This window comes from Rhinopithecus roxellana, chromosome 1, assembly GCF_007565055.1.
Source record: "Rhinopithecus roxellana isolate Shanxi Qingling chromosome 1, ASM756505v1, whole genome shotgun sequence".
Taxonomy (NCBI): Eukaryota; Metazoa; Chordata; class Mammalia; order Primates; family Cercopithecidae; genus Rhinopithecus; species Rhinopithecus roxellana.
In genome coordinates, this window is record NC_044549.1 from 107,634,864 (window position 1) to 107,654,169 (window position 19,306).

Below are 19,306 nucleotides of genomic sequence, written 5' to 3' on the forward strand. Positions count from 1 at the left end.
AAAAAAATCCAATAGTGGCCGGGCACGGTGGCTCACACCTGTAATCCCAGCACTTTGGGAGGCCGAGGCAGGCGGGTCATCTGAGGTCAGGCATTCGAGATCAGCCTGGCCAACATGGTGAAACCCCGTCTCTATTAAAAATACAAAAAGTAGCTGGGCGTGGTGGTGGGCACCTGTAATCTCAACTACTCAGGAGGCTAAGGCAGGAGAATTGCTTGAATTGGGGAGGCAGAGGTTGCAGTGAGCTGAGACCATGCCATTGCACTCCAGCCTGGGTGACAGAGTGAAACTCTGTCTCAAAAAAAATAAAAAATAAAAATAAAAATCCAGTAGTGAACACTAGGAATTTTATGGGAGAGGTTTTCTACAGTCTTTTTAAATACTGGGTGGTGGCATGATCTCAGAGCACCAGCCAGTGTTCACAGAAGACCAAAATGAGTGTATACTACATATGCATTTTGATTCAAAGATAACATTTAGAAAATTTAGAGTTGTAATTTTTTTGTTGTGTGTTTTGTTTTCATTTTTAAGAAGGAAGCTCCTTTTGACACATCTTCTCAAATAAAATTTAGAGCTACAGGCTTTTATTTTGTTTTGCTTGGGATCAGAATCTCCTCTTTGTAAGTGTTTAAAAGCAGAGCTGCTTTGGTGTCTCTCTGTTCCCCTATCCCTGCCCCAAACCTTATTCCTTTCCTTCCCAAAGATCCTGAACCACTTTACAGGGCTGAGAGACAACAAACTGACAGGCATTGATCCCAAGGAGTGGCCTCTTTCCTTCATGGTTTGTTTGTTTGTTTGTTTGTTTGTTTGTTTTTGAGACAGAGTCTCACTCTGTCTCAGGCTGGAATGCAGTGGCGCAATCTCTGCTCACCGCAACGTCTGCCACCCGGGTTCAAGCAGTTCTCCCGCCTCAGCCTCCTGAGTAGCTGGGACTACAGGCGCCCGCCACCACACCCGGCTAATTTTTGTAATTTTAGTAGAGATGGGGTTTCACTATGTTGGCAAGGCTGGACTGGAACTCCTGACCTTGTGATTTGCCCACCTCAGCCTCCCAAAGTGCTGGGATTACAGGCGTGAGCCCCTGCACCTGGCCTCCTTCACGCTTTTTAACTTCACTGTGTGCCCCCAGAGCTTCTTCGTCTCTGGATTTCTTCAGAATTTTAAATTTTACCATAGAGTATGAAATAATCTAGCAGTTTCCCATGCAGTCCAAGCAGTCAGCTGGAAGGAGATTTCTATCAGTCTGTTATAGAGGCCAACCACAGTGCTCACCACAGGCAAGAGGCCCCAAGGGACCTGGTCCCAGCCCCTCACCCTCTGCTCCTCAGCCACATGGGCTGCTCTGATTTTGCACAAGTACTCCAAGCTCACAGTTTCCACCTTAGGATCTTTGTACTTGTCCCCTACCCTGATTTCCATACTTCATTCAGATTTAGAGCACACATCACTGCTTCACAGAGGCCTTTCTTAACTTCCCTGCCTAAAATAGCTCCCCATTTGTTTGTTCAAATCCCTTATCACTAAAATTATTCTATACATTTGTTATAGCCTGTCTTTTCACTAGACTGTAATCTCCTATAGGGCAGGGACCTTGCTGTCTTGCTCATCATCGTATCTCTACTTCCGAGAAACAAGAGGAATGAATAGCTAGGTGAACCATAGATCATTGGAAAGAAAAAAATCATCGATAGTTTTATAAGCCAAACACCACCACTATTAATATTCTAATGCTTTTCATTTCAAAGGTAATTAACTTTTTTGGGGTTACTAGAAATCCTATAAGATATGGGTACAGTCCTCAACGAAATGCATATATATACAAATTTCCAAAATTTGGCACTTACTTCTACCAGATTTCCTAATCCTGTTACCCCTGGTTAAAATCTTGTTTTGTTTTTTTTTCCTGAGTGGTCCTGGCCCAATGCAAAGCACCTAAACCAAACTATTGTTTTTGCTAATTTGATTGCTGAAAAAAGGCTCTTTCTTTAATTTGCATTTGTGTGATTCCTTATGAAGTTGATAATTTGCCATATTTTATTACTAATTGCATGTTCTTTTTTATGAATCGTTGAAGTCTTTTGACTGCCTCTTGGAATCTTAGTATCCGTTACATGCTCTCCATAATAAAGATGTTTACTAAAGGGGCATGCTATTAAAAAACACATGCACACATTAAAAACTAGCAACTCACACTGGCAACTTTTCCTCCGTTCCTTGTGGAACACAGCTGTGGATTCGTTTTCTCTTAGCTTGGGCTGCCATACTTTGCACCTGGAGTAGTTTTAAAATGATTCAGGAAAGCTAACCAATAAAAAGCTACAATAAACTCTCTACTGACTAATGAAAAATAAATGCATGAATCAGAGTTTCCATTTCCTGCTGGATAAAAGTATACCTATTGTCTGAAGATAATAAAACAGTTTTAGTTGTACTGCTATTGCCCAACCATGGAATTATATTCAAAATTATAAGGAAAACTTTGTGAAGCAGCAAAGTGAAGCACTAAATTTCCTCTTTTCCACAGGCTAGACAATTGTTTTTCTACATTCACTAACTCCACAGAGGTGCTTCGTGCCACAGACCACTTGTGATAAATCTTGAGATATCCCTGCAATCAAATGGAGTCAGAGTAGTGCATTCTGATGCCACTTTAGGTGGAAGAAAGATGATTTCTTTGCAGTCAAAAGGATCCAGAAGAAATCAGCCTGCCAGAAAGCTGTGATTTTTTTCCCCTAGTCTTCCCTGGATATATTATAATGATCAGAACTAATGTCTGAATCCTGTAAATGCCAATAAAATATACATTTGGGGTAATGCAGTTATTATGAAAATATAAAAGCCAGTGTTACAGGCATTTCAATTTTTACACCTGAAAAAGCAGAGTTGCCTAGATACTTGCACACTGGTTTGTGGACTACATTACTGTTTGGATGGGCAGACAGGATAGCAAGGAGGAAAATCATTTCCTAGTGCTAAAAATTCAGGGTTTCCTGTGAAGTAAACGAAGCTTGGGTTACAAGTCTAAAACTAGACAAGTTTGGGGCATCTGGAGAACTGAAGGCCCATCTGGCAAGCTTTGGGGTACCTGGAAGTGGTTTTAAGGCTTGAAACAGTCAAGCTGGGAAAGTGTGGCTGAATGAACATATATTCCAGAGCTCTGTGCCTTATCAACTGAGCCGGCTGAGAAATTTCCCTGCAGTTATTCTCACCCAGAATTGGAATAAAGGGCTCAGTGTGAAGTTGGGATAGTACAACTTCTCGGTTTAATACTTTACAGATTTTTGGAACCAAATGCACCCTGAAGTGAAAAGCTGCTTTTTTTTTTTTTTTTTTTTTTTTTTTTTTGCTGACCTTGTTGGATGGCTAATACTGTTTCTGGGAAATAAGAGAAACAAGCGGCTCATTGTTGGCAGGAGCTGAGAGAGACACAAGGAGGGCGAGAGACGCGTCTGCAGCCCTTTTTTTCCCCTTCATTGTATGGTGACTGAGTCAAGGCTGGACTGTGGCTGGGTTTTTCTTCCTACCTCTGTAGACATATGTTTTCCATCAGACAGGGCTGCGTGACACCTGACGTTGGCCAGTTCACATGAGTTAAGCCATGGACGGCCCATAAACAGAGGAAAAGACCCGCAGCTGCACCCAGACACTCTTGATGCTGAAATGTTTTTTAAAGCTTGGTGTGGCTGAGTCTGCACATGCATCAGAAACGATTTACACCTGCATGTTTTGGCTTGCTTCTTTGAGTTGTGTATCATTATCCCCCCAAAGCCGCTATGCCAGAAGGTCTAACGTTGGCTGATGGCAGCACCTCTCCTTTCCATATATATAAGTCTTTCTAAATTATGAAATGTGAGTTTTCAAAGTTTATTTGATTTTTGTCTTTTTTGTTTTTTGTTTCTGGAGGATTGAAAAACAAAGTGCTCTACCATTTCTATAAAGTGAGATCACACAAATGGTGTCATCAAAACATGCGATTCACGTTGATCCCATCATTTTAAAGTAAATCAGTTAATTAAAATAGTCTGCTTTAGACTTTTTCGTGAAATAGGGAAAAGGAAACACTACTTGGACTTTTCACCAAATTTAACTTATCATGTATATTTTGATGACTGTGAAAAAGGATTGGGCAGTGATTGGTGATCCGTGCAGCTAATGCCAGCTGCAGCATTCTAGCAGGCGTTCTGGGCTTCCTAGGTTTGTCGCAGCCTGTTCCTGAGATCTGTGCTGAGGCATTTAATCTTCCAATATTCCTCATCTCTAAAATAAGTGAATTAATCTAAATCATTGGTTTTAAAATCTTCCCAGAGGTCCATGCTAAAATCTCAGGGGGATGTGAGCAGAAGCTAACCTTAGTTAGTGTTCAGTTTCCAAAAGCTGGGCCCTGTTCAATGTGTTTTAAACATTTGTTTAAAGTTTCATCATGACACTTGAGAAGTGCCTGAAGGGAAAGCAGAGTGAAAGCACAACCAAGAGAATTTCGAGAAGACAGTCAAAGGTGCCAATGTTTAAGTGCTCATTTCCTCAGCTGATGAAAGAACCCTGGGACATAAGGATAGCCTCTGCTTCGAGCCATATACTTGGCTCTGGAGAAGGATTCTACTACTAAAGAAAAGTTTGAGAACCATTGGTCTAAATGGACTAAGACACTTCTATCCTGAATTTCTATGGTGATAGCACAAAGTCGGGTAAATACATGGCCCTCACCTGTAATGAGTGCTGTGGGGAAAGTGATGGGTTTGTAAATCATGAGTGAAACTCAAAATGAAATGGGGCTAAGCAGGGAACTATGCTTTAGAAGTAAGAGGAAGCAACAACTAGAATGTGGTACTCTTTAAATATTCCCATATGAAACTCTAGGGGTAAGGGTTAAAATGCATCCTCAAGAGAAGAAGAATTACAGGTGGGGTATTTCCATTTTTTTCTGAGTTGTCATCTTGATTATGTTTCTACTTGAAATTTAAAAAGCCTATGATGATCATTTTCCTATAAATGGAACTGATATTTTGTTACCAATTTCTAACCCCCCTTAACCTTACTTTAGGAAGAATGTATTTAGTGCCTACTCTGTGCCTTAATCAGATTTGAAATACACTAAAATTATTTTTGTTCCATTTTTGCAAGAAAGGAAGATCCATATCATTGTGATTGGTCCCGAGGGGTAGCAGGAGACTTGGCTCCTTCCCAGATCTTCTTTATAAAGAGCACAAGTCCAGGAATATGAGAGTTAGTTCAAATCACAGGAAGAGAATAGTTCAATGTTTCTTAAAAGAGCTTCATTTCAGGTGTATGGCTCAACCAGGAGTCCAACAGGAAAGGTTTTCCTGACTTTCACACTTAACCAAGTGCATGTTTATGGGTGATATAATGCAGTCATATATCATATATATGACATAAATATAATAAGCAGTGCTTGATTTCCTTTGAAAATTACAGAGAAAATAAATATGTAATATTCCCATTCCGATTATCATGTAATATGGATACGAAAGGACAACCACCTACTTATAATCCAGGGAGGACGCACTGACAGCTAATCTGGACAGCCTGACAGTTCTGAATAATGAATGGTCATTTTGTAGTGGCACCTCGTTCTCTTTTTAAGGGAAGGCATTAGGGTGGAAATAGGAAATTTGAGTTCTGCTGCCCTGAGTTAGCCCTAGGTCTGTGGCCAGCCACAGGCCTAGAGTGACAAACTATCCCATTTGCCTGGGACTTCCCCAGATTTAGCACTGTGACCTGTGTCCTGGGAAACCCCTCGGTCTCAGGCAAACCAGGATAATTGCTCATCCTCTGTGACAGAGAAGACAGAGAATGAGGTGATTGTAAAGCTTTGCATTCTAACTTTTGGAAGCTCTTATGCTCCCCTCTCATGTTGGGTTTAGGTTCCTGGAAAGTGTTTCTGATGAAGTTTCTATGAACTTGCTCAAATATCAAACTGAATTAAACCCTTGTTCCAAGGAGGAAGTTTCCCAGATGCCATATCAAGTGCATTACCCAGTGTGTGTCTTTGAATGCTGCATATTTACCTATTTTGAAGAGACTGCATTCAGGTTTTAAAAACAACGTCAGCCTCTACCTGTTCTACTCTCTCTCTTTTTTTTTTCCTTTCGAGATGGAGTTTCGCTCTTGCTGCCCAGGCTGGAGAGCAATGGCATGGTCTCAGCTCAGTGCAACCTCCTGCCTCCCGGGTTCAAGCGATTCTCCTGCCACAGACTCCCGAGTAGCTGGGATTAAAGGCATGCGCCAGCACGCCCAGCTAAATTCACCTCAAAGTGCCAAGAGTAGAGATACCTCCACTGAAAAGTTTGTTGTCAAAAGGAGAGAGGAGGGAGATGCAACAAGAAACACATACTAGCCTAAGATACTCATCTTCACTTTCCAAGACTCACATGTGAACTGGGGAGAAGGATTTGAAGGGAGTCAAGTAATTGCTGCGTCTTGTTAGGGCTTAGGTGTGACTTCTAGCCACTGGGCGCCAGCTGTTCTTTCCATGATCCACTCAGAGCCAGCCCCTTGCAGGCCTGTCTGCTACGGTTTTCGTACTTGAGCTTACCCTTATGGTTTTGTTTTCTTCACTTGGCATTGTATATGTGTATGTGTGTAACTAAACCCTATTTTAAAAATGAGGGAAGCAAGCCCAGGACATAGAAGAGCAAGCCACTGAAACCCGCTGAGGCCAAAAAGACATTTGTGAAACATTCCAGGAGGCGCTCTGGGCAGCCTCTGATTCACTGGCCTCCCTCATCGTCTGCAGCTCCTGGCTTAGGGAAGCGGCCAAAAGCACTTTCTCTATGAGCTGTGGCTCTCTGTTTCCTGGTGTTGCAAAAGGCAAAAGTTCAGGATTGAAGCCTTTACCTTTTCCATGTTTGCTTCTTATACAGCAAATCTTGTGCTGGCTTAGAATTGAGTTCAGGGAACTTCCTCGCCTTGAACACACACTTAGAGCTTTGTAGAAATGACCCAAGTGTATCCTCGTCGCAGGCAGCACTCACCAGAGGGTCATGTCCAACATGAATAACCCCCACCACCTCCCCATTCCCGTGTTGACCGTTTGCTTCACCAAGGACACAGTCATTGAATTGTATCTCAGATGCCTTGGCATGGGTGGTTTTTGTTTTGTTTTGTTTTTTGTTTTTGTTTTTGGTTATGTTTTCCTTTATAATGAATAATACCAATTAAGTGTTTCTGGTCACAAATCTGCAGAGCATGGTTTTATCAATTTCCTAACACAGAAGAGAAAGCGAATTATTCCAAAAAGAAAAAAAAAAAAAAAGAAAAAAGGAAAAGGAGATGAAAACAATGAAAAAGAAAAAGATAAATGGGAATCTAAATTTAAATTCTGATTCTCTTGGAAGGAAAAACAGAAAAGATGTCCCTGCTTTAGCTTTGATGCATTCCTGCTTCGATGGAGAAATCTTCTGTTTGGGTTACTCCTTTCTGTGGGGACTGGCAACAGTCTAGAGCTGACGAGGTCTTTAGCCTTTTTGAGGCAGTTTGTGGCAGTCTGCCCTAATCCGGCTTGGCCTCAGATACTGCATTTGGAATACTCTGACTTTTCTTTTCTTTTTTTTAAGACGGAGTTTCGCTCTTGTTGCCCAGGCTGGAGTGCAATGGCGCGATCTCGGGTGATTGCAACCTTCACCTCCCGGGTTCAAGCCATTCTGCAGCCTCAGCCCCCCGAGTAGCTGGGATTACAGGCACCCGCCAACACACCCAGCTTATTTTTTGTATTTTTAGTAGAGACGGGGTTTTACTACGTTGGCCAGGCTGGTCTCGAATTCCTGACCTCAGGCGATCCATCCGCCTCGGCCTCCCAAAGTGCTGGGATTACAGGCAGAAGCGACCTCACTTAGCTCTTTTTTTTTTTTTTTTTAATGGAACTATTGTTCTCTCCCTAAAATGTTCTGGAATATTATCCCAAGGAGTATTTTGTTCATCACAAATTTAGATGTTTTGCCTTCCCATGCTCTGCTGAGGACTCTGTTTCTCTTTTTCTCTGCCTCAGGCCTCCTCTGCCCCCAATATCAAAAGCAGTGGTTTTAAAGAATCTCAACCACCGGTGAAGCTCATTAGTTCCAGTGTCAATGATGGTTCAGTATGGTTTGAAATTAAACAACTAGAGGAAGCAGAGAGGCAAGTTGAATCGTGGGTTCCTCAGTTGAGTCAAGTCATCTGGCTTCTAGGATACTGACCAGTTTTATGACCTTGATAAAATTCACTTTCTCTGAGTTTTGGTTTCCTCATCTCCATAAGGAGAGGTTGCACCAAGCAGAGTCTCAGCTTTGACAGTCTTGATTATAGTCTAAGCTGTATTTGTTGTTTTTCAGATAATTTGGGGCTTCTTTCTTTCACTCTACCAAGAAAATCTTGAGTTTGATGCTGCTTATATGGCCATGTTTTTGTTTTATGCTTTTTAATTTTTATTTTCACTTATGTTTTACATTAAAAGATAAATTCATGTAGGAAAACTTAAAATAGTACAGAAAAGGAGAAGGAAGATCTCCCATCCCTGGTACCCGGTTTCTTCTGCAGAGGTGCTCGCTGTTGCCAGTCTCAGGTGTATCCTTCTGTGGAGATTTGCTGCACATGCATAATATGCCCCACCTTTTCTAACCGCAGATAGTAACATGCTTATAGATACAGTTGTGTCCTTTGGGTTTTTCCCCTTCTGGATGATCTCTAAGAAACTTTGGAATCATCACACAGAGTTTCTCTAAATGGATGGACCATATCTCCCACTGATGGACATTAAGATCATTTTTAATCTTTTACAATTATAAACAATACTGTTTTGAATATCCTTGTACAAACTGCTCTGTTGGTATGTGCTTTACTTTGAAAACAAAGCTATCATCTAAGTTCCACTCTTTTCCAGACTCTACAGTTAATAATGAGAGATGTTTAGTCTGAAAGATCAAATCTAAATTAAGTGGAAGAAATCAATGTCTCCACCATTACTTCTTGCCAATGTCTCATGTAGGGGCAAGTGTTTTGAAGACTCCCATAGGTATGGCTTGGGAAGAGCTCTTCTCCAAGTCTGAAACTTCCCCAGATTAGGACTCAGATATTAATAAAATCTACTGAGCAATATCTGGTTGCTATGTGGCTTTGAGTAACACAGTACATTGCTTGTGAGTACACCCAATGCAGCATTTTGTATACCGACAAGGGCAGTCTACCTAAGTGACTGATGATAGTCCTACTAGAATTTGTTACATCAGTAAGTTACCAGGCCTGAGTCAGTTTTAAAATTTTTCAAAGTATCTAAAAGTCATAAAAATTAACATAGGGCTGGGCGTGGTGGCTCATGCCTGTAATCCCAGCACTTTGGGAGGCTGAGGCAGGTGGATCACTTGAGGCCAGGAGTTGGAGACCACCCTGCCAACATGGCAAAATCCTGTCTCTACTAAAAATACAAAAGTTAGTGGGGCAGGGTGGCACACGACTGTAATCTCAGCGCCTCGGGAGGCTGAGACAGGAGAATCTCTTGAACCTGGGAGGCAGAGGTTGCAGTGAGCCAAGATGGCACCACTGCACTCCAGCCTGGGTGATAGAGTGACACTCTGTCTCAAAACAACAGCAGCAGCAACAACAACAACAACAACAACAACAACATAAGGTTAACAACTTGTGCCTTTGAAGCCTTTTTTTCCTAACCTGGGGATTTCTGATACCAGAACTACTGGGCATCTTTTTTGTCTTTAGTAGATGTATCAGATACTACCATATTCAATATAACTACGAGTAAGAACATACTTTTATAGAAGGCTCAGAAATGGCTGTTCCTTGAAATAATTATCATTCTTCCATCTGTGCCTCTCTTTCCTGGATGACATAGGTTTCAAGAATTAAACCCTTCTGGATGTCTGGATTTTGTCTTACTTGAATCTGTACTTAAGAGAACTTTTCCCCTGTGACACCATCTGTGCACAATCCTTTACCTCCCACCCCAGGCCTTCAAGTAGAAGTTGTAATTATACTATAACAAGCTCTAGAAGTGAAATACTCATTTCAGGTTTTTCAGCATCAATCATGACTGTGTTTTTTCTCTTGTTCTTAATCTAAGAGTGTAAGAAATGCCCAGCTGGTTTTATTCATTCATCAGATCGTTTCCTGAGCTTTCCCTGTGTACCTGGGATTGGGCCAGGAGGTGAGAATCCTTGGTGGCGGGCTTAATTCTAAAGAGGGAAACCTAACTGTCTAGGCAATATATGCTGATATCTTCCCTTTTACTAGCATGTTACTGGGCCCAGAGTTGTAAATCTATCCAGGCTCTCCTCGAACCCTCCCTCTTAGTAACGCAAGCAACATTTGGGTCCCTATTTTGATGGCCTGCTATGTGTGTGGTGCTTTCCTGCAAACAATTGAAAGCAGATTGTCTTTACAGGGTTGCTCTGAGGCTTCAGCAATCGTTACTTTTCTTCAGTCTCAGATGCGACAGAAGGTGGCTAAGCACAGTTGGACGGGGTACAAGAGGATCTCGATTTTGGTCTTGGCTCTACTTGCCACTAACCAGGGCACATCCCTTAACCTTTCTGGGTTATAGTCCCTATTCCATAAAATAAGGGGATGGACTAGATAATCTCCCAGGTTCCTTATGTAGCCTAACAGTTTCACATTCCATAAGCCACACATAAAAATCTCATTTCTTCATACCTCCCTTCCACCAGCCCATTAGTTCTCATGAAGGCAGGAGCTACTTTTCCAAGTTTAAGCCCAGTGTACGACACACAGTAGGAATTGCAATAACAATTTCAGTGAGTGTATGAATAAAAAAGAATGTTTTTATCCCACCCTCACCTCCATCCTAGAGAAATTTCTGCCATTGAATTCTTCCTCAAAGAAGTCTATTCTTCTCTAGAAAAGCTTCAGTGTTGGCATTGTCTTTCAAATATATATATATATATTATATATATATGTTCAAATATACACATATATTATACATTTAATACATACATTTAATATATCGAGGTTCCAGCTACTTAAATTCATTTAAGGAAATTTACTTGTAAATCATATTTCTACATAATATCCATAGCAAACTGAAGATTAAAAATATTTAACTTAAGCCACCAGATGTGGTGGCTTCCACCTGCAATTCCAGACTTTGGGAGGCCAAGGTGAGAGGATTGCTTGAGCCCAGGAGTTCAAGACCAGCCTAGGCAACATAGTGAGTCTCATCTCTATGTTTAAAACATGCACATATATATGAAATATTATAAAAATATACATATATTATTAAGTGTTTTAAAGTTAGTGATACCAAATATAGCAAAACTTGAGAATTTTTTTCTCAGAAATGAAGTGAGTATATAAAATTGTACCTTCTTGTCTTTGATGTTGACCTAGGAGGAAATAGACTGAAAAGCATGGTTTTCTTCATTACATGACATTGCCCAGCAGAAGTTAAGCAAATTTGACTGGTAAACAATTTTGAGAAAAACTAGCACTTTTAAAAATGCATTTTTGTAGAAATACCAATTATAAAATTTGTTTAAGGATTTTAAAATTATTTTTGTAAAGTGAAGTTCTTTTTTTTTTTTTTTTTTGAGACAGAGTCTCGCTTTGTCACCAGGCTGGAGTGCAGTGGCGCGATCTCAGCTCACTGCAACCTCCGCCTCCCGGGTTCAAGTGATTCTCCTACCTTTGTCTCCTGAGTAGCTGGGACTATAGATATGCATCATCATGTCTGGCTAATTTTTTTGTATTTTAGTAGAGGCGGAGTTTCACCATGTTGGCCAGGATGGTCTCCATCTCCTGACTTTGTGATCCGCCCGCCTTGGCCTCCCAAAGTGCTGGGATTACAGGCGTGAGCCATTGCTCCTGGCCGTAAAGTGAAGTTGTATATGCTGTATGGTTGTTAAATGCAGATAAATAAAGAATTTTTAAAAAATTTAAAATATTTCTCATGTCTTTATCCAGGCACAACATGTTTAGCATTTCTGTGTAATTTTTTTCTCACTAATTTCTCCCTTTGAAAAAACAAACATTTTTTTCTCAATCAGATATTTGTTCCTGAGTTTAGCTCATAGCTCAGGCTTCCTTGTGGCATGCTTTTCAAACAAAGGATTAATGAAGTCCCCCTTATATGTCAGCTCCTGATCTAGGTGCTTTGTGGTACATGTTGCTTATCAATTCACTGGTTCGTGTACCAAAGATCACATGCCTTCCTTACCTCTGCCATAAACACACAGATGAACTGAAAAAGTATACACGTGCATGCACACACACACACACACAGATGATCTGGTGAAATTATCTCATAAGTTGTGATAACCTTTGTGGAATTTGCTTTAGACCACTATGTTCTATGTAAGGCTTAAAGTGTACTCTAGACAGGGAAGTGTGAAATGAGATTTTAACAGAAACAAAAGCCGAGACTAGATGAGTCAGGATTGGGGCCAGTATTCGAGCCTCCATGAATTGAATTAAGGTAATAATTACTTAAACAGTAATGGTTAACAGGAAAGTACTTTGGAAGGAATCTCAGGAATCTATACTCCAAAGCACAAAACATTCTGATGGTCTATTTTTGATAAGGTATTGTGGGCCCTGGTCATTAATCTGTATGTTCTTCCCTCCTGCAGTGATGAATCACCAACACCAGCAGCAGATGGCCCCCAGTACCCTGAGCCAGCAGAACCACCCCACTCAGAACCCACCCGCAGGGCTCATGAGTATGCCCAATGCGCTGACCACTCAGCAGCAGCAGCAGCAGAAACTGCGGCTTCAGAGAATCCAGATGGAGAGAGAAAGGATTCGAATGCGCCAAGAGGAGCTCATGAGGCAGGTATGGCCTTCCATGGTGTCTGGTGGAGGCTCCCTGGCCTTGGTGCCAAAGCTGATGGATAGGTAGCTGCTCACCTTCAGGGTAATGCTTCTAGAGAAAAAGAGAGAATAGGGCTCCAAGCCCTACTCCAAGCCTCTTGATTAGAATCTAGTTTCTTCTCTCAGTGTTCTGCCTGCATTTTCAGAATCAAGTTTAAGAGTACAAGGATGAGCTGTATTAGCATGGCTGCCTTTGACTTCCACTGCTAGTCTTTAGGAGGAGAGAAAGGAGAAAGTAGAGAGACAAGAGTCTGTTGTTGTGTAACAAATTATTCCAAAATGTAGTTGCTTACATAGCCATTTCGTTATATCACACAATTTTGTGGGTCAGAATTTGGAAGGGGCTCACCTGGGGCTATTCTTCTGCTCTACATGGCATTGACTGAGGTCATTTAGTGGTATTCAACTGGTAGGTGGGTTGGTCTGCCTAGTTCACGACGGCTTTACCTAAGTGGGTGGCATGATGGTGAGGATTGCTGGAAGACTGGGCTTAGCTGGAACAAAAGCCTGGGATCTATGGTGTGGCGATCTCAGAGTAGTGGTACTTATTACACAGCAGCTTGGGTTTTCAAGAAAAAGCATTCTAAGAGACAGGAAGTAGAAGTTGCCAATTTTGTGGGGCCTGGCTCTGGAAATGATCATGGAGTCGCTTTTGCCATACTCTTTTGGTCAAAGTAGTCACAGAGAACTACCCTAGATTCAAGCAGATAGTGGAGTGGATGTTCCTCGAAAAAAATGACAAAGAATCTTGGTCCACCACAGAGCATGAAAAAGAGGGAAGCTGAAGGGAGAATGAGAAGGGAAAGTGGTTTGTATATGGACTCCAACAGAGTGCTCTGATTGATGCCTGGGCAGCAATCAGGCACTTTTGTGCCATACTCCATTCATTCACTTTTTATTCCGTCACTCAGGAGTATGTTACCATGTGCCCTCTGTGGGTCAGGCTCAGTGCTGTACTTCAAAAACGATTACAAGAGAATCCCTAAAAGAACCCACAGTTCTCTCCCTGTTTCAGTGGCTTGGTCTATGGAAGAGCAGAATTCTTTCTTCTATGTTGCTAAACTAATATAACCCATGTCTGCAGGTCTCATACTTTTTTTCTGGCTACATTTTGGGGAGAAAAGCTTCAGTTTATTGTTTTAACTTTGCAGACTTTGTTTTGTGACTCACATGAAGCAAGATACTGAATAACTTCCTTTTGCTACTTTAGAGAAATCAGAGAAATAAGTAGTTTTAACATTCCAGAGAACTTTCTTGGAGCAAAGGACTGAGCGTGTTAGAGTAAACGCTGTTTTTTCAAAGCTACATTTGATGCTTTCAAAAATGCACATTGACTTCCATAAATGAATAATGTATTTCTCATCAAATAAATTCTGGGATATAAGAAATCTATATTTTGTGAGGTTTAAAATGCATGGTAAATTAAAATCATTTCTCAGATATAGTCTTTGAAAATGAGGAAAATGAATATAAATTGTGCTTCATTGTTCAGCTGAACTTTCCTCCAAATTTGAGACATACAACTTAATAATTAGGTAACTACAGTTGTCTCTTTTACCCTGAGGATTTATGTTTGAACTTTCATGGTTATTTCAGGCTAACGGTTGTTTATACTGATTTTAGATATATAGTGTCATGTTTCTTGATGAGAAATAATTATATTATTAATGGTTTTCTGTCTTTGAATAATAATTTTATTTGGAATAATTTTTCTATTTTATAATGTAGGGTAAACAGTATTCCAACAGCATTTTATACATTCTCAGTTTTATACTTAAATACTTAAATGAGCTTTAGTGAGTTTTTTCTTTTCTACACAAAGATGTGACCATTCTACAAAGAATGACTTGCTTCTCTGTTTTTGCGGGTGTGTTTCTCTTTCTCTTGCTTCCCCTCCTTCTTTCCCACAGAAAGTATTTCTGAAAAGGAGTGGGAAAAGTGGCCCAAATTGTTTCCTTTATTCTAGCTGTAGGTGCCTTTGAACCAGGATGTAGTACTGATGGTTCATATTACAGAAATGCCAACCAAGTTCCTTAAATGCTGATCCTTGGAGGCTGTGGAAAGCGGGGCGTTGTGCTGCATCTTAGTGAGCAATTGCAGTGTATATGAAGCAGGAGAAAAGGTTGTCCAGATTTGCTCACAGAGGCTCACGTATTTCAGCCTTTACTCTGTGTGTGTGTGTGTGTGTGTGTGTGTGTTTGTAGTTAGGAGGAGATGGAATGGTGGAGTGGATGGTTCTGGTGTTCTGATGCCTTTTTTTTTTTTTTTTTTTTTTTTTTTTTTTGAGACGGAGTCTCGCTCTGTCACCCAGGCTGGAGTGCTGTGGCCAGATCTCAGCTCACTGCAAGCTCCGCCTCCCGGGTTTACGCCATTCTCCTGCCTCAGCCTCCCGGGTAGCTGGGACTACAGGCACCAGCCACCTCACCCGGCTAGCTTTTTGTATTTTTCAGTAGAGACGGGGTTTCACCGTGTTAGCCAGGATGGTCTCCATCTCCTGACCTCGTGATCCGCCCGTCTTGGCCTCCCAAAGTGCTGGGATTACAGGCTTGAGCCACCGCGCCCGGCCTCTGATGCCTTTTTATTTTTGTTATGGTGTACAGGAAAAGGTCTAAATAGACTTTTTAATCATGACAGATTTCTTCCCCATGCAGAAGCAGCATGCTCCTGATTGTCAAAGATATGATTTAAGACCATATAATTAATGGCATTGGAGTGTTCTATAATAGTTTTCTGGGCCATTTGCCAGGATGCCTGATTATTCAATATTCAGGTGTGGACTGTGTGTTTCATCTTGGTGGATTTTTTGAACTCTTTTGGTGATTCTCTGCTTCACTTTTTGAACCTAAGCCACGGCAGCAGCGGGAAATGGACTGGAATTATAAGTGCTCTTTGGCTCACTTGTTTAGTTGCCTTCCAACATCTGATAGGAATTTGGAGAGATGGGGGAAATGGTGGTCCTGGTGAAATTTAAAGATTATCTGTAGGCTTCTGTTTGTTCTGTCTGTCCTACCCCTATGTCCTGGGTAGTCAACAACTGCCTGAATATCCCTTGCTCAGTGAACAGTTTGTAATTACTCTGGCTCTCCTCTTGCTTGTAGGCAGCCTTAATTGCACAGCCTGTCTTCTTGGGACCCATGCCCTGCAGGTAGGCCTAGACCTACCTGCCCTTCTACCAACCGAGCCTCTCTGGGAGCAAGACCCCAGGCTATGCTCTCTTTCTACAGTAGAAAGGGAGGCTGGCAAAATTTAATAAGTAGATGAATTTATCCCCTAATTATTAATACATTATCACTGCTGTCTATAGTTTATCATTCTTGAATGATACGACGAATCTGAAAGGTCCCTATGGAGAATATACTATATAAATATTGTTTCAGTTTTCTTCCTGCTATGCCATTGTTCCACTAGGCATATAGTTTGATGATGTTGTGCCATGAAAAAAACAACCGTTTGGTCCTCGTTGCATGATTTGATGTATGCCGCAATGCCAAAGGTTCACCTGTTAACTCATTGGCATTGAAATCATGCTAGGATATTAACAAAATGGATCTGAGGAAACTTTGATTACAACTCTAAAGCGAGCCTTCATTATTTCAGTATGGAAGCTCATATTTTTTCCTTCCTTCATTCCTTTATCTCTTCATTCATTCAATCAATATTTATTTAGTAGAAAATAATAGACAGGTAAATGGGACGTGACTGCCTTCGGATAACTTGTATTTTAGCAGAAAAGGAAAAATAATTAACTCTAATCCAAATTCATGGCCAGAAGGGTAAATTAAAACCATTTGCTGCTTCATAGGGGCCCAGTGGCTACCATCTTTGACTTTTATTACTGGAATTGAGACCAGATGCACCTGAGCAGAGTCCTGTGAAAGTGAGCATCAGATACTCCTTTTTCTTTCTAGTGACCCCTCAGGTCAACAAACTGTTACCATCTACAGAATTAGGATCAAAAGAGCCAGTAAGGTTTGCTATCTCTGCTGATAAGGAATCTTCCGAAGTAGGAGAATTTTCTTAAATGCGGTCCCTCCAATTTAGCATTGGCTGCTGTAGCAACAGAGCTGAGCTACTTGTATCTGATAATTGATGAATTGTCTTGAAATATGGCAGACGCTCCAAGTAGAGGGGTACCAGGGAACATGAGGGGATCCCACCAGGCCTGCAGTACACAGCCATATCAAGAAAGTAGACCTCTTCCCACTGTCAACAGGCATCTACCGTGGAAGACATAAAGAGTGCATTTTTGTGAAAGGAAGTCTTTTGTCCATGATAGAGTTTTCTTTTGTTTTTATTGAATTTCCCAAAGGCTGTGAGGCTCCTTCAGGTTCACCAAAGAAATGGCAACTCTAGAAAAAAAGCAATTCTTATTGAAGGTTTGCTTTCTCTTCGTTTTTTAAAGGAAATTAAAATTTTCTTTTTTGAGTTTTTTTTTAAGTAGAAAAAAAATTTTAATTCTTGACTAAGTGTGGTGGCTGACACATGTAATCCCAGCACTTTGGGAAGCCAAGGTGGGGGGATCACTTGAGGTCAGCAATTCGAGACCAGCCTGGCCAACATGGTGAAACCCCATCTCTACTAAAAATACAAAAATTAGCCAGACGTAATGGCAGGTGCCGGTAGTCTCAGCTACTCAGGAGGCTGAGGCAGGAGAATCACTTGAACCTGGGAGGTGGAGGTTGCAGTGAGCTGAGATCGAGCCACTGCACTCCAGCCTGAGCAACAAAGTGAGACTCTGTCTCAAAAAAAAAAAAAAAAAAAAAAAAAAAAAAAAAAAATTAAAAATATAAATTACTGAGTTACTTTTGTGATTAAGATTTAAAAAAAGTATTTTTGCTAAGTGCAAGAAGCCAGACTTCCCCCCAAAACTACATCCCGTATGATTCCATTTATGTGACATTCTGAAAAAGCAAGACTATAGGGACAGAGAAGAGATTAGCACTTGCCAGGGTTGGCAATAGAGAAAGAGGAGACTCCAAAGGGGCAGCACTGAGGAATTGTGGGGCAGGTGGCACAGTTCCGTATCTTGGTTGTGGTGGCTATTTCACAATTCTATGCATTTGTCAAAACTCAGACATGTATACCGCAAAGAGTGAATTTTACTGTATGTAAACAAAAAGAATAATAAAAGAAAATTAATTGCTACACACAAAAAGACAAAAACATATGTTTATGGTACAGAATGTATAAAATACTAAGCAACAAAAAGGAAATTATAATCACCTATACTTTCACCTAGAAAGAGAAACTGTCAATATGTTGATGATTTCTTTCTAGTCTTTTTGTATGTATCATGTGTATCAATGTGTCTACTTTGTTTTTTAAAAAACAAAAGTGGTAGCATACTTTAATACTGTTTTGTTGCCTCTTCTTAATATATTGAGAAGTGATTTGTTTATTCTGTGTCAGCGTGAAGTTGTGCTGTGACTTTGTATGTACCCATTCCAAGCGCCTAGAATCCTTTCTACAACAGGCCATACATAAATTTTTAAAAGTCATGAGCCACACACACCCACAATGACTACAGAATATTCTGTTGTTACAACTGAAAAATTCAATGCAATATTTGCTCAGTATCCTGAAAGACATGATTGCAACTTTACCAAATGAAATGGGAAATTGTAGTCACGGGTAAGACATTGAGAAACAGGCTTCTCAGTGCCTGTTTATCTAAAAGAATGAAAACAGGCATATGGCTTTACCTGAAGAGAGTATTTCTTTTCATGTGTATTATTCATTTAAATATAATGATTTGGGGCCATCTGTCTGGAAGATTTTAAGCTCGAGGGCCAGAACCTGGAAGATGAGTAAGTGGCAAAGCCTTAGCTCCTCCTTGTCCCTTCAGTGGGGCTGGCTTGTGGATAACTCATTATTCCCAAGCAAATTCAGCCCTGCTTTTACCCTCAACCTTTTTTTTTTGGAGTGGGGGTGGTTGAGGGACAGGAGAATGCAGTTTGTCAAACAAAAATGCTGACTAAGCCTGGTCTCCGGTCGCCGGGGCAACAGGGACGAGGAAAGAGGGAGGCCTCGGAATTCTTTTGGCAGGTCTGTGGGATTTCTGCCGGGCTTGACAGCCACCAGGCCAGGCGGGCCAGCTGGCTGACCTCGCACAGCCATCCTGACAGGGCTCCTGGAGGGGGACACACCTGGCTGTGAGCAGCACTGGCCTCGGGAAGGTTCTGAGGCCTGTTTATTTATTTATTTTTTTCATGCAAAGAGTGGCTATTTAGCGAGCTAGGAAAGTGTCATATTGGAGCAGATCATGAGGCATAAATGTAGGGTATTTCATAGCCTTTGCTTCAGAACAGAGGACTATTTAAATTTTAGAAAAGCATTTCACAGCATTAGGTTTCAGACTTGACTGGGTTAGCAGAGGTCATGTAGTCTAACATTTTGTGAATCTATAAATCCCTCCACATAAGCTTGGCTATTTAAGTTCATTCATTCATATATTTGTTTTACAAATACTCTAGGCATT

General features: G+C 41.0%; 1 protein-coding gene across 1 annotated transcript in view; it reads left to right on the forward strand.

Annotated features, from left to right (window-relative positions):
* Nucleotides 1-19,306, forward strand: part of WWTR1 (WW domain containing transcription regulator 1) — a 144,133-nt gene that overhangs the window by 105,032 nt on the left and 19,795 nt on the right. The window contains exon 4 of the mRNA XM_010356839.2: nucleotides 12,588-12,790. Within this exon, the coding sequence (XP_010355141.1) occupies nucleotides 12,588-12,790 (203 nt within the window). The remainder of the gene's footprint in view (nucleotides 1-12,587; nucleotides 12,791-19,306) is intronic.